The 13,696-nt window shown below is 37.9% G+C and overlaps 1 protein-coding gene across 1 annotated transcript in view; it reads left to right on the top strand.

The window, feature by feature from the left end:
- Nucleotides 1-13,690, top strand: part of LOC135714121 (teneurin-a-like) — a 103,061-nt gene extending 89,371 nt beyond the window's left edge. Inside the window, exons 7-9 of the mRNA XM_065237400.1 lie at nucleotides 11,102-11,248; nucleotides 13,146-13,353; nucleotides 13,427-13,690. Of these exons, the coding sequence (XP_065093472.1) occupies nucleotides 11,102-11,248; nucleotides 13,146-13,353; nucleotides 13,427-13,439 (368 nt within the window). The 3' untranslated portion in view covers nucleotides 13,440-13,690. The remainder of the gene's footprint in view (nucleotides 1-11,101; nucleotides 11,249-13,145; nucleotides 13,354-13,426) is intronic.
- The last annotated feature ends 6 nt before the right edge of the window (nucleotides 13,691-13,696 follow it).

The following is a 13,696-nucleotide window of genomic DNA, read 5'->3' as shown; positions in this document are numbered from 1 at the left end:
CCATGATGAAAATAGGTAATTTTTTGACAATTTCGATACCTGCCGGTGATTATCCTGTTTACTATAGTTACTATAACAAAAACAAAATGAGGGTACAACTACAAGAATCTACATTAAAAAAAAACCTTCAAATTGACGTTCTAAGATCACGAATAGCTTATTTGGTTGTGGAGTAATCTTTTTTGAAAGATGAAATTCAAAAAAAAAAATCGTGAAAATCCAGGGTTGTAGTCAAGAGGGATCTAGGCACATTTAGTGCAAAATAAAAAAGGTCTTTGTTCAGAATGCCAAAATAAGCGTATTAGCCAAGTTTGGCTCAAATCGGTGACATAGACCACAGATGGTGTACCCACTTGAGCAGGAATGACCAATATTAGAACAGATAGAACCAGCAATTGCTTCTAAGTGTTATGACTATTTCGTGGAGAGCGTTTCACTGATCAATCAATCTATTGAACTGGTCAATATACCGGATGACATAAAACAGCCGATAGAACTATAGATTTGCTGGTTTTCACCCAATTACATTAGATGAACTTAAAAATATTTGCTTTTCTTTAGGAAAAACGGTTGGAGTAGATAATATTAATGCTAGAGTTATTCACGAGCTGAACCTCATTAATCAATCATTGCAATCTGGGCAAGTGCTCAAATTTGGAAAGAATCTTTAGTTCCTATAAAAAAACTGGCTGGGACGATTGAAGCCGAAGAGTTTCGTCCCATCAACATTTTGCACACATTAGAGAAAATTTTGGAACTTGTTGTAAAAGGCCAACTGTTAGAATAATTAAATAATAACTGTTTGTTGATACCGAAACAATTGGGATACCAGGATGGTCATTCTTGTGAAACCGCTTTAAACTTAGTGTTAGCTAAATGGTTAGCTTTTGGTGCATTGAAAGTTTTTTCTCTTGTACTTGGACGTGGAGTTCAAAACATAATTCAGTGGATGAATTATTTTAAAGAGATCTTCGTCTCAGTGTTAAATTATTTACTTTATAAACTAAATTTTTGATAAGATATAAACAACATTTTTTTAAAGATTTCGTTAAACCTCGAAATTTTTCAAAGGAAATCGTGAAAATTTGGAAAGCAAGGAAAATGTAAGTAAGTAAACATTTACTCTTCAAAATTATTGGCGTCCTCAAAGCTATAAAGCGAGCCTCCCCACATGAAGAGGGCTGCGCACGCCATGGAAGTAAAGCCGTTGGTCCCCGTTTTATGAGTTGATGGGTCGATAGGTACACGGAGAAAAAAATTACCCTAAATTTAAGTTATTTTTTACTTAATTTTGGGTAATTTTGAGTTTTGCATCCCACTCTCACTGTTGTCAAAAACGGGAAGGAGAGATTCGACTTTTTCATGATTATCGTTCAATAAACTACTAGTGAGTATATGAGATATTCTCAAATTTGAGTCAATTGAACTTAATTATGGATAGAAAAAACTTACGAGTAAGTAATTATTTTTACCGTAGTAAAATGTATATATAAGCGGTTTACTGAAAATTAGCTTATTGAACGGAACATGGGAGATGAGTGAAAAGAACTTAATTTTGGGTAATTTTTCGGTTCCGTGTAGGGTTCAGGTGTGGGAGCTGCGTCCCTGGCGTCGGTCGCATTGATGCTCAGCATGGAAAACAAATCAAGGAAAAAAAGGATCAGTCAAAAGAAAATCAAATCAAATTCCCATTTTTGTTTTTAACTAGCCTTCTGCTTGAGAAAAGTTTCACTTGAAAAGAAAAATAATGAGAAAGCTTGGTCAAAAAATTGATAGAGAAATCTTGAGCAAGAAAATGAATCTGAACTGGACAGTTAATCTGATACGAATCAGAACTGGACAGTTAATCTGATAAAGGCAGACGTTCTTCTAAATAATTAAAACAAGACTGCTCTCGATTGTCTGCAAAGTACTAATGATTTATTTATCATCGATGGCTACATGCAAGCTCTCTCATTTGCTCGATTCTCTAAGCAACGTTCAATTGAGAAGAAATATCGTTTCTACCGAAAGTGGGGTCTTTTTATCTTGCCACCACAACTCCTCCTTCCTTAGGAAAAGCCTTAGGCTAATGATCAAAAGTTTAACTGATTTAAAACTTATTTTTTGTATGCAATTACATAAAGCTATTATCGACTTAACAAAATTCAACATCTTCGAACGAATCTAAAATTCCATAATAAACATAATCTTCTTGACTTCGCTTCTTCGTGCGACGCTTCGATTTCCACTCTGGTTCTACTGCACTAGAGGGTCTATCTACCTCAAAAGCAGGAACCTCTGCGAATCCGTAAAAATCAGAATCTGAATCTGAACTTATTGTTAAACTCGATTGTTTCTCTGTGGAAACAAATCCTCCTTGAACAAGGAAGAGTCGATTAGTCTTATTGTCTGTTTTTATAAAATGTGCGTCAAGGATATCATCATGCGATTTCTTAGTCAAATTACACTAGTTTACAGCATTTTTGAACTCAGTAAGGTGATGATCATTTCCAATGCAAAATTCTACGCTGAATTCAATGCCGTGGTCAGAAAAAATAAAAGTAGAGCCATTTTTGAGATATACAAAAATTTTGATTTTTTTAATTTTGGACAAAAGTACGATTACTAAAATGTCAATATCTTTGGAACTAGTGCACCAATTTTAAATCTTTTTTTATGAAAGTGAAGCTAAATAAATTTGCTATCGTTCATTAGAATATTATGTCTTAATTAAAAATTTAATTTTGAAGTCATTTAAAAATTTACAGCATTTTTTTTTATTTTTCCTGCGAATTTTCCATAAAAATCTTGTTTTAATCAACATTTTTAATGGGATAAAGAGATTCAAAAAATCATTCCATAATTTATTCTTAAAGTCCATTCAAAACCGGAGAAAATGAGCCTTTAATGGATGAAATCGGTTGGAAATTGTCGAAGTTATGAGCATTTTTGTAAAACACTTAAAAATGTTGCTGAAATACAACAGCTTTAGAGTTCCTTTTCTAGGTGTCGTTGTAAGCATCCACATCGCATGTAAAGTTTTCATGGGAGATTCTTTTCTCTACATATCAATTTGATTAAGGCATATCAGGATTTAAAACCGAGTTGATACAAAAGAAATTTATTTAGGTTTTATTAAAAATGATTGAGAATCGAATGACTTTGTCTTCGATGTTTTGAACTTGTTTCTCGAATCAGAAACCAACAATAGTAACCCATCATTGCTTCATCCCAAAACCCTTGGTAACGACGTTTCATCATCTTCATTTGTTGGTGAAAACGTTCGCCGTGCTCATCACTCTCGTCACCAAGATTTTCCGGGAAAAAATCCATGTGAGAATGTAGGAAATGTATCTTCAAAGACATATTCACACCTGTGTTCAGTGAAATAAAAGGATTTGAAATTAATTATATGTAACAAACACAATATTTTTGATTTATACCTATTTTCTCATAATTTTTGAGCAATTCATCGACGGCTTTCTCATTATCTGGGCTTCTGAAATTTCCTAAAAAGGTTGTGACAACACGCTGGAACGATTTCCACGCTTCTTCCTCATCAGGTGTCAAAACTGTATTGAATGCGGAATCATTGAGCAGTTTTTTGATCTGTGGGCCAACAAATACACCTTCCTTTATCTTGGCGTCAGATAAATTTGGAAATACTGATTTCAAGTACTGGAATGCCGGCCCTTCTTTTTGCAACGCTTTGATGAAATTTTTGAATAGCCCAAGTTTTATATGTAGTGGTGGAAGTATTATGCGTTCTTTTACCACAAGATCATTTTTAACGTTGTCTTTACCAATTGTGAAATTATCCCGCTTTGGCCAATCTTTTCGGACGTAGTGTTCCTTACGAGCTCGACTGTCCCATTTACACAAAAAACACATATATTTTGTGTATCCCTGTTGCAATCCAGTCAACATGGCAACCACTTTAAGAGCCATTGATTCATACGTTTCCTTCATATTAACGGCATGAGCTAATGGAATAGAAGGTTTCTCATTCCCTTGATGCAGTAAAACGGCTTTCAAGCTCAACTTGCTGCTATCGATGAATAAACGCCATTCAGCTGGATCATATGGCTCACCAAACTCTTCAAACAAGCCGTTTACGTCATGGCAAAAACATGCCTTGTCCTTTGTAGAATAATATTTGTCGAATTTCTTGTGACGATTCCTGTGACAAGAAATTTTGACCTCCTTGCTCAGCATGTTGTGTTCTTTCAAGCGTGATGCCAGCAATTCGGATTTCTCCTTCGATAAGTCGAGATCTCGCACTAAATCATTAAATTCGGATTGTGTAAACAGTTTTGGGTTTCTTTCCAATTCCACCTCGAAGTCTTCCTCGCATTCCTCCTTGAATTCCTCCTCACTTTTTGTAACGGTCGATTCAACAGAGGGCGCTCGTTTCCGCTTTGGATAAACAGGATACGGGACCGAACTTGAATGTGGAACAGGTTTTGTCATAGAAGCCACTTGTGGATACTCAACTGTTTTGTGACGTCCTTGTTGCTTAACTTTTGTCAAGCAGAAATAACAATCCGTTGCATGACAAAACGGTCGACGCCATATGGTGGGCATGTCAAAGGACAAATAGCGACTGACAGATAACAAATAAGTGAGTTAGTAAGTAAGACATTAACACTTATCAAAAATAGATGAAGTAAGATAATGTCGATCAGGAAAGAACAAAGCACTACCATGCTGTACATAAATTGTTTATATGAAAGTAATTCAAAAAATCAATTTACCTTGCGCCTGACATCCACCTAGCCAAGCACGTTTTGCACGAACTACATAATACTTTTGGAATCCACGGTTCGTCAAAGTCTCCAGGATCAATTTTAAAATAAAGCCTGTATGCAGTTTGCAACGAAGCAGTGAAATTGACCGATTTTGTAAATATATAGTTGCCACACGCGTAACAAAACTTTTGAGGATCATTTTTACACTTGAATTCACGTTTTGTCGTATACATCGTTAAGCAATGTTAAAGAAAGAAAGCTGTCAAATTGAGTTGGTTGGGTTAGGTTCTCGCCGAGCGGTCTCACAAACACTAGCGTAAATTATATTGTTGAAAATATCCCATTTAATTTTGCGTGACAGCTGGTAGTGTTAGTGAAATGCACCGTATGCGTACACGTCCGCAGAAAGGCTTAATGGAAGTGGTGCATGAACCTAGGAGCGGGACAACGGCCAATCTTGGAACATTCAATTTCCATGATTTTACAAAAAATTTCATAACTTCAACAATTTCCAACCGATTTCATCCATTAAAGGCTCATTTTCTCCAATTTTTAATGGACTTTAAGAATAAATTATGGGATGATTTTTTTAATCTTTTTATCCCATTAAAAATGTTGATTAAAACAAGATTTTTATGGAAAATTCGCAGGATAAATAAAAAAAAATGCTGTAAATTTTTAAATGACTTCAAAATTAAATTTTTAATTAAGACATAATATTCTAATGAACGATAGCAAATTTATTTAGCTTCACTTTCATAAAAAAGATTCAAAATTGGTGCTTTAGTTCTAAAGATATTGACATTTTAGTAATCGTACTTTTGTCCAAAATTCAAAAAATCAAAATTTTTGTATATCTCAAAAATGGCTCTACTTTAATTTTTTCTGACCACGGCATTGAATTCAGCGTAGGATTTTGCATTAGAAACGTGGGTCAACCACTAAAGTTCACACTTTTTATGTTGTTTTGTAAACTAGTGTTATTTTTAAAACTATGCTTTTTTTTATCCATTTCGTTTATTTGGAAGGCTCAATCGCGTTAGCTTTACGGAGCCGATAATTCATTGTTCACTGTTTGTAACAAAATTCACTTAATTCTATGTCTAGTAGGAGTTGGGCCGATTACTCGCGGCTTACTCGAGGTTAGAAGGGTACATTTTCGAAGGATAGGATCAGGGGAGGAGCTTGGGGTAGGGTTTCGTTGTCTCATCAGAGCGTTGTCGCCAGTATGGTAGTGCTGTTCTAGCTTCGTCTGGAGTTCGACCGGCTATGGTGACCAGTGGGCGACGATGAGAATCATCGAGACGGGGGGACAAGACAAACAAAAACTAATAAAGAGAGACAAAAGACAAAGGAATTAAATTCTTATACTAGACATTTGAAGAAACACATAAACGGACTGCATATAGCAGAGATCACGGGTTGCCAACACGTCTCTGATAGGAACATAGGGTTGTCTTCCTTGGGCCTCGAGGTTATTCAAAAGTCGCTCTCTGGCGGCGTCATTATCCGTACATTGCCAAACTGCGTGTTCGATGTCATCGTAACCGTTTCCACACCGACAGATGTTGCTGTCCACGAGGTTTATTCTATTGAGATGAGCATCTAGCGAGTAGTGGTTCGACATAAGTCTACTCATCACCCGAATGAAGTCACGACTTAAGCCCAAGCCTTTAAACCACGCTCTCGAAGAAACATTAGGAATAATTGAATGTAACCACCGTCCAAGATTTCCAGTAACCCAATCGGTTTGCCAACTCGAAAGGGTACTCTGACGCACTAAATGGTAAAATTCATCGTGTGAAATTCCGCCTTCCCATTGCCTGGGATTGAGCAATGTGAGGGGACCCATACAAAGGTAATCATATATGATCTTTCGGCCAGTACACTCATCTGCTCCCTTACCTTTGAAAGGAAATAAGATGAGTGCCTACCTTGTTTCATCGACCGAATAGCCTCAATCGAACTGAGACTATCCGAGAAGATGAAGTAATGGTCTGTGGGCATATTGGAAATCATCCCCAATGCGAAGTTGATTGCTGCCAGCTCAGCAACAAAAACGAAACAAGGTTCCTGAAGTTTGCGGAAGGCGCTAGAGTTTTCATTGAAGACACCGAAGCCAGTGGATCCATTTAAACGGGACCCGTCTGTAAAATATCTTTTCATGCAATTGGCTTGTTGGTACTTTTCAGTAAAAATACGTGGGATAATAATAGGTCGAAGTTGATCGGGAATCCCATGAGTTGCTTGTTTCATGGTCAGATCATATTCAATTGAGGAACTGCGATTGGTGAAGTGAACACGGTCTGGAGTATAACAAGGAAGACACATATCCGACGATATGTAGTGGTGGTAGATTCTCATAAATCGAAATTGTGTGTTCAGCCCAAGAATTTCTTCAAAATTTGCAATTATAAGTGTGTTCGTCACTCCGCATTTGATTAGTATTCTGAGAGAGAGCTCCCAGAAACGGTTCTGGAGGGGTGTTACTCCTGCCAGAACCTCGAGACTCATGTTATGCGTTGAGTGCATACAGCCAAGGGCAATACGCAGACAACGATATTGAATTCGTTCCAATTTTATTAGGTGACTTTTTCTTGCCGAGAGAAAGCAGAAAGAGCCGTTCTCTAGAACAGAGAGAATAGTTGTTTTATAAAGCGTAATGAGGTCTCCCGGATGAGCAAATTGCCATGTGCCGCAAATTGAACGGAGAAAGTTGATCCTTTGCTGACATTTTTGCTTCAAATACGTAATATGGGTATTCCAAGTGCACTTTGAATCAAACCAGACCCCAAGGTACTTGAAAGACAATGATTGGGTAATGTTTCTGCCCAAAAGATTAAGCTGCATTTGGGCTGGGTACCGCTTTCGAGTAAACACTACAAGTTCAGTTTTCTGCGGCGAGAATTCGATCCCTAGATTCCTAGCCTAAGAAGGCAAGTTATCTAAGGAGCTTTGCAATGGTCCTTGCAAGTCCACGGCATGTGAACCTCTTACGGAAACCACACCGTCATCTGCAAGTTGTCTAAGCGTGCATTGTTCTGCCAAACAGTTGTCGATATCTTTGACATTAAAGTTATAAAGAAGAGGGCTGAGACATGAGCCTTGGGACAGGCCCATTTAGCTAATTCTGGAAGTTATCAGTTGTCCAAGGGAAAAGTTCGTTTGCTTTTCTGACAACAAATTGTACAAGAAATTATTTAAAATTCCAGAAAGTCCACATCTGTGCAGATTGTCTGACAGGATTTCAATGGAAACTGAATCAAAAGCCCCCTTAATGTCCAAGAATACTGAAGCCAATTGCTCCTTGTGCGCAAAGGCCAGTTGAATATCTGTGGAAAGCAGCGCTAGACAATCGTTTGTTCCTTTGCTCTTGCGGAACCCAAACTGTGTATTTGATAGCAAGTTATTTGTTTCGACCCACTGATCGAGTCTCCGAAGGATCATTTTCTCCAACAATTTCCCAATGCACGAAAGCATCGCAATCGGACGGTATGAATTATGGTCAGACGCTGGTTTGCCAGGTTTTCGAATGCTATTACTTTGACCTGTCTCCATTCAGGCGGTATAATGTTGTTTTCTAGTAAGGAATTAAATAAGTCTAGCAAGCGTCTTTTAGCGATATCTGGGAGATTTATCAGAAGATTGAATTTAATCATATCGCTTCCCGGTGAGGAGTTGTTCGATGAAAGAAGAGCCATAGAGAATTCCAGCATTGTGAATGGTCTATCCAGAGAGCTGCCGCTCGGAGACGCTTCTCGAAGAATGTGTTGTGCTGGAACTGAGTCCGGACAGACCTTTTTAGCGAAATCGAATATCCATGTTGCGAGCCACCCTCCACAAGGTGTTCATTGAGGTTTCTCGTGAGAGTCCCTCAATGAAATTGCGCCAATAACCGCGTTTTTTTGCTTTGATTAATTGTTTCAGCTTTGCCTCAAGCTTTGAATATTCCTCGAAGTCTGTGGAGGTTTTGTGTCTACGAAAAGCTTTGAAAGTATCAGATTTTTCTACATACAATTTTGTGCAATCTTCGTCCCATCCAGTTGTGGTTTGTCTCCTTTTGAAGGGTGCACTTGGAACTTTTCTTTTTTGTGCTTCCATTGAGCTTTTGTATATCAAATCGGCGGGGAATCGATATTCTCCCAATGGTGGGAGCGTATCTATTGATTCGATACCGATTGTCACCGCCGTTGCATATTTCTGCCAGTCGATGTTCCTTGTAAGATCAAATGGAACTCGAGATGGTTCTGCAGATTGAGGGCCACACTTAAATGAAATGATGATTGGCAAATGATCGCTACCATGGGGGTCATTGATAACCTTCCACAGTCAATCCAATGATAGTGATCTTGAACACAAAGATATGTCGAGTCGGCTTTCTCGAGCCGGAGGTTTAGCTATACGTGTCACTTCACCAGTGTTCAAAATAGTCAAGTTGAAATCGTCACATAAATCGTAAAAAATAGCCGCTCTATTGTCATCGTATAGATCGCCCCACCCGTACCATGGGAGTTCATATCACCCAGAAATAATACTGGGGATGGAAGAATCGAAACTAGATTCCAGAGTTGGCTACGGCTAATGGAGGTTCTGGGTGGAACATATTCTGAAGCTATGCAAAGATTTTTGTTCTTCACATTTATTTGGCAAGCGACGATTTTGACGCCTGATAGAGCAGGAAGGGAAATTTTGTAGAAAGGATAGCTCCTTTTGATCCCTAAAAGTACTTCTCCATAAGAATCGTCTCTATCCAGGCGAATAATGTTAAAATCGTGGAAGTTGAGTTCTTTATCGGAAGAAAGCCATGTTTCACAGAGAGCAAATATATCACATTCAGAATTGTGGAGTAAAAATTTGAACGAGTCTAGTTTAGGCACTAGACTACGGCAGCTCCACTGTAGCACAGTGATCATATCTACAACCTCGTTCGACGAATTATCCATCGAAAGATATGATTGATGCAAGGAGGGGCCATGAAACAGTCAATTGCTTGAGATATGATTCTAATGTTGGAAGCAAGGCAATGTTGAGTAAACGTAAAGATGTCGAAACAAGAGAGCAATCTGTCAGCCGTTGTCGCTTTGTTGCGCGCCGGAGTATGCATGAAAGAAATAATTCGGTCGGTAAATGTGTCTGAAAGAACAGTGTATAATATTAAAAAAAGGCTTGGGAAAGTGATAAGACGGAGCACCTGCTCATACTGCTAATAAAGCACAGAAATGACTTACGGAAAATATTTCGTAAATTTGGGAGGAAGAAATTTGGCCCCCAAGCAGTCCCGATATCAATCCGTTGGATTATTTTGTATAGGGCGTCGTCCAACGGGATACCAATAGAACCCCTCACACCACACTTAAGTCGCTAAAAGCTAAAATCAAGGCAGTGATGACATCTATGGATCGAAACATTTTAAAACGTGCATACTGCAGTTTCCGGAAGCATCTAACTACAGTCGTCGAAAGGGAAGGCAATTTTTTTGAATAAATTTACTTACAACTTCCATATGTTGCGAAAGAAATCGCACAAAATTCATTGCTGGAATAACTAACTGGTGTATTTTTTCTCAAATATGCCATTTACTGCAAAAATTCGTCACGCACCCTGTAGTGGTAAGCGTGACTGCTTTTTAACACCCCAATGGGTCTGGGTTCAATCCCAGCCGAGGTCGGTGGGATTTTTGGGATCTCTGGTCACGTTTTCCTTCGGAAGGGAAGTAAAGCCGTTGGTCCCGGCCCATGTGTGTTGTGAATGGGTGCGATATCCTACGCAGGTGTGGAAGCTGCCTTCCTGCACATTCGGTTGCCGTCAATGGATGGCAATCGATGTCCGTCGGTGATTGGCACTAGATTGCGGAACAGAGACCGATGTTAAATAAAGAAAAACAAAAAAAAAAAAAAAAAACCGTATTCACTCGGCTGTCGACAAAAGCAGGCCACTTTCGATGCGTGCAACGCGATCGTATGTTTTCTCGGCAGCAACCATTGTGTGGTCCTCCTCATTGTTCTTCATCAGCAGTTCTTTCGGTCGATGCGTCATCGACTTTGGAAGGCAACCGTTTAGTGATGAGTGTGTGAGTGCTGACCACGTTTTGCGTCCATTGCTGCAATGGAAGCGCTTTGACCCACTTGGCAATACTGCCATTTAATGAAACCACTGAAAGCGACTCCCGTTCTGACTGAAGAGGCTTTTTGGATAGCGGAAGATAAAGTGTTTATTGTTTTGTACCTTATGACTATAGTTTTAAGATGTATTGTATAGTAACCAAGAATCCTCGGCTCTGTAAAGTTAATTCGATTGAGCCTTATCAAATAAATTATTATAAACCGTCAACAAAACAAATACTATCCGTTTTTTTGCTTCTTTCTCCACAGCCGGCTGTGACAATGGTTGTTCTCGTCACGGCCAATGCACACTGGAGGATGGCGAGTATCGATGTGTCTGCATCGAAGGTTGGGCTGGAACGGATTGCTCCATTGCACTGGAGTTGAGCTGCAAAGATAATACCGATAATGATAATGGTAAGCCTCAATGAACAAATATTTATTTTCTTTTCTTCTGCTTTGTCTACTACAATTGTGTCGTTAGCTTTTGTGAGATTAATAGTTTAAGTCATTTTTGGGTTGTTTAAGCGAGCGAAATAGAATGCTCATTACGTAGAATACATAAAGGATTTCACCATAGGAGGAGATTTTTTTTTTATCATATTAAAAGATTGTTTATGGATGAATAATCTAGAACTCAGATTTATCTTAGATGCGTCTAGGTTAAAAACGGTTATCTTTCCAGCTTTCTGATCAGTAATATATAAATGAATCTAATTGGTTGGACAATATGATACATATGATAACGACAGCGGCGCCGGTGGTGTAGTGGTAAGCGTGATTGCCTCTCACCCTAGCAGGCCTGGGTTCAATCCCAGTCGGCGCCGCCGGGATGTTCTGAGACATAACATCTCTGATCACGCCTTCCTTCGGAAGGGAAGTAAAGCCGTTGGTCCCCGGTTCATGAGTTGATGGGTCGATAGGTAGGGTCCAGGTGTGAGAGCTGCCTTCCTGGCGTCGGTAGCTTTGGTGCTCAGCACGGAAAACAAGATCGACGGAAAACAAATCAAAGGAAAAAAAAATGATAACAATGATATTGCATCAGAAATACTTCATAATACTTCACTTACTCTAGTAAACTAATTAAAGTATATTTCGCATACGTGTTCCATGACTATATTATAAAATTAAATCTAAAGTAATGCATTATTGATTTAATTTTCATTAGGAAGGAACAATAGAATTTAGCTGATTAGATTAGGTTTCTTTCTTTTTTTTTATTTAAGAGGTTTTCAGCCTAAAGGCTGGTTCGCCTCTATTAGGTTTCTTTGTTAAAGAGGCTTTCAGCCGCAGAGATTAGCAACAAGGAAAACAAAATACAGCAGTACGTTCCTTTTATTGTTATTATTATTTATACCTTGATACAGTCAACTCGCTCTAACCCGATATTCAACTATCAACTAAAGGAGATTCTGAAATTCAGAACAACTGAAGAAAAACCGTAATTTCTAAATTTCCTCATATTAATCATGAATAAAATAGTCTATTTAACTTTAAGTTTGATATGAAATTGAAAGCATAATTTAATGTTTTATTTGTAAACTTGTTACATTAATCGACCTAAAAATTATCATGATATTATACTTCAATCGTTTTAGTAGATCACAATTATGCATAATTTTGAATCGCAGTGCTACGAATTCATCTAAAATTATCGAAAAAAATAAATAAATGGTGGTAAAAATACAAAGCGAAATTAATAAATATTCATCGGATAAGGGAGACATCATGATAGGGATATATTCAGTTAGGAAAGGAGTAATTCTTGTAAAATTGCAGGGACTTTGAAAATCATCGAGTTAGGAAAATTATCGAGATACAGAATATCGAGTAAGGGAGAGTTAACTACACATGGAATAAGCTTGTTGTTGAAATTGTTGTAAGGTAACCGTAATAATCAGCTTCTGAATATAATGATTCTATACATAATCTGGGGATTATTTAGTCACAGACAAACAGACGTAACTCTTTGAAAAACTTGTTCTTGAAAACATAGTATCTCAAAACATATAACCTCAGTAACGACATCTCTCTGGCTTCTCGCGCAAAACAAGCTTGCTCGCTAACTCATAAACAATATTGCATAAAAGTTCAATAGAATATATAGAAACGTCAAAGTGATCCGATGCCAGCGCTGCGGCGAGTAGTTCGTGGAACTGATAATATTCAAATCAACCGTTAAATGCATGAACGAAGATACACAATGATGAGTTACGTCTGTTTGTCTGTGATTTAGTAGTTGAGCGCAAGTTGTTTGTAAAATATTCATTATTTAAAATTTAACATTACACATATTATTATCTAATATTCACAGATGGAATGACCGACTGTTCCGATAGCGAGTGTTGTACCCATCCAATCTGTGCACAGCACATTATGTGTTTGGCATCCAATGACCCAGTAGAGGTTCTACTTCGTAAGCAACCTCCTTCCGTTACAGCATCATTTTACCAAAGAGTGAAATTTCTCATCGAAGAAAATTCAGTGCAATCGTATGCTCATATGGACGAATACAGTGAAAGGTGAGTGCAAAACCTATTCATGATTTTTTTTTTCTATTACGTCTGAGTACTAATCCATGTTTTTATTAATAAGCACTAGAAATTGACTAGAGTGATGATGGGTGTAACTGAAGTTTAAAAAGGGATAATGATTTATTTAAAATTTGCCCTGCATTCCAAGTGGTTTTATGTAATCTAGGCCGGATTCCAAATTTCATCATCGATCCAAAAAAGACATCTCCATGAATATTTGAGAACTATAGCAGTGGTTGCTGTAATTTGACTTTTGTTACGGTTACAGTGACAGTTTTACATCAATGGATGGTCGGTTGAAAAATTAGGATGTAACAACAGTAAATATAGA

Source organism: Ochlerotatus camptorhynchus, unplaced genomic scaffold (assembly GCF_037179485.1).
Source record: "Ochlerotatus camptorhynchus isolate MF236.1 unplaced genomic scaffold, CSIRO-AGI_Acam_v1.1 ptg000617l, whole genome shotgun sequence".
NCBI classification, from domain to species: Eukaryota; Metazoa; Arthropoda; class Insecta; order Diptera; family Culicidae; genus Ochlerotatus; species Ochlerotatus camptorhynchus.
Note: the sequence above shows the minus strand (reverse complement) of the source record. Positions and strands in the feature narration are given on the sequence as shown.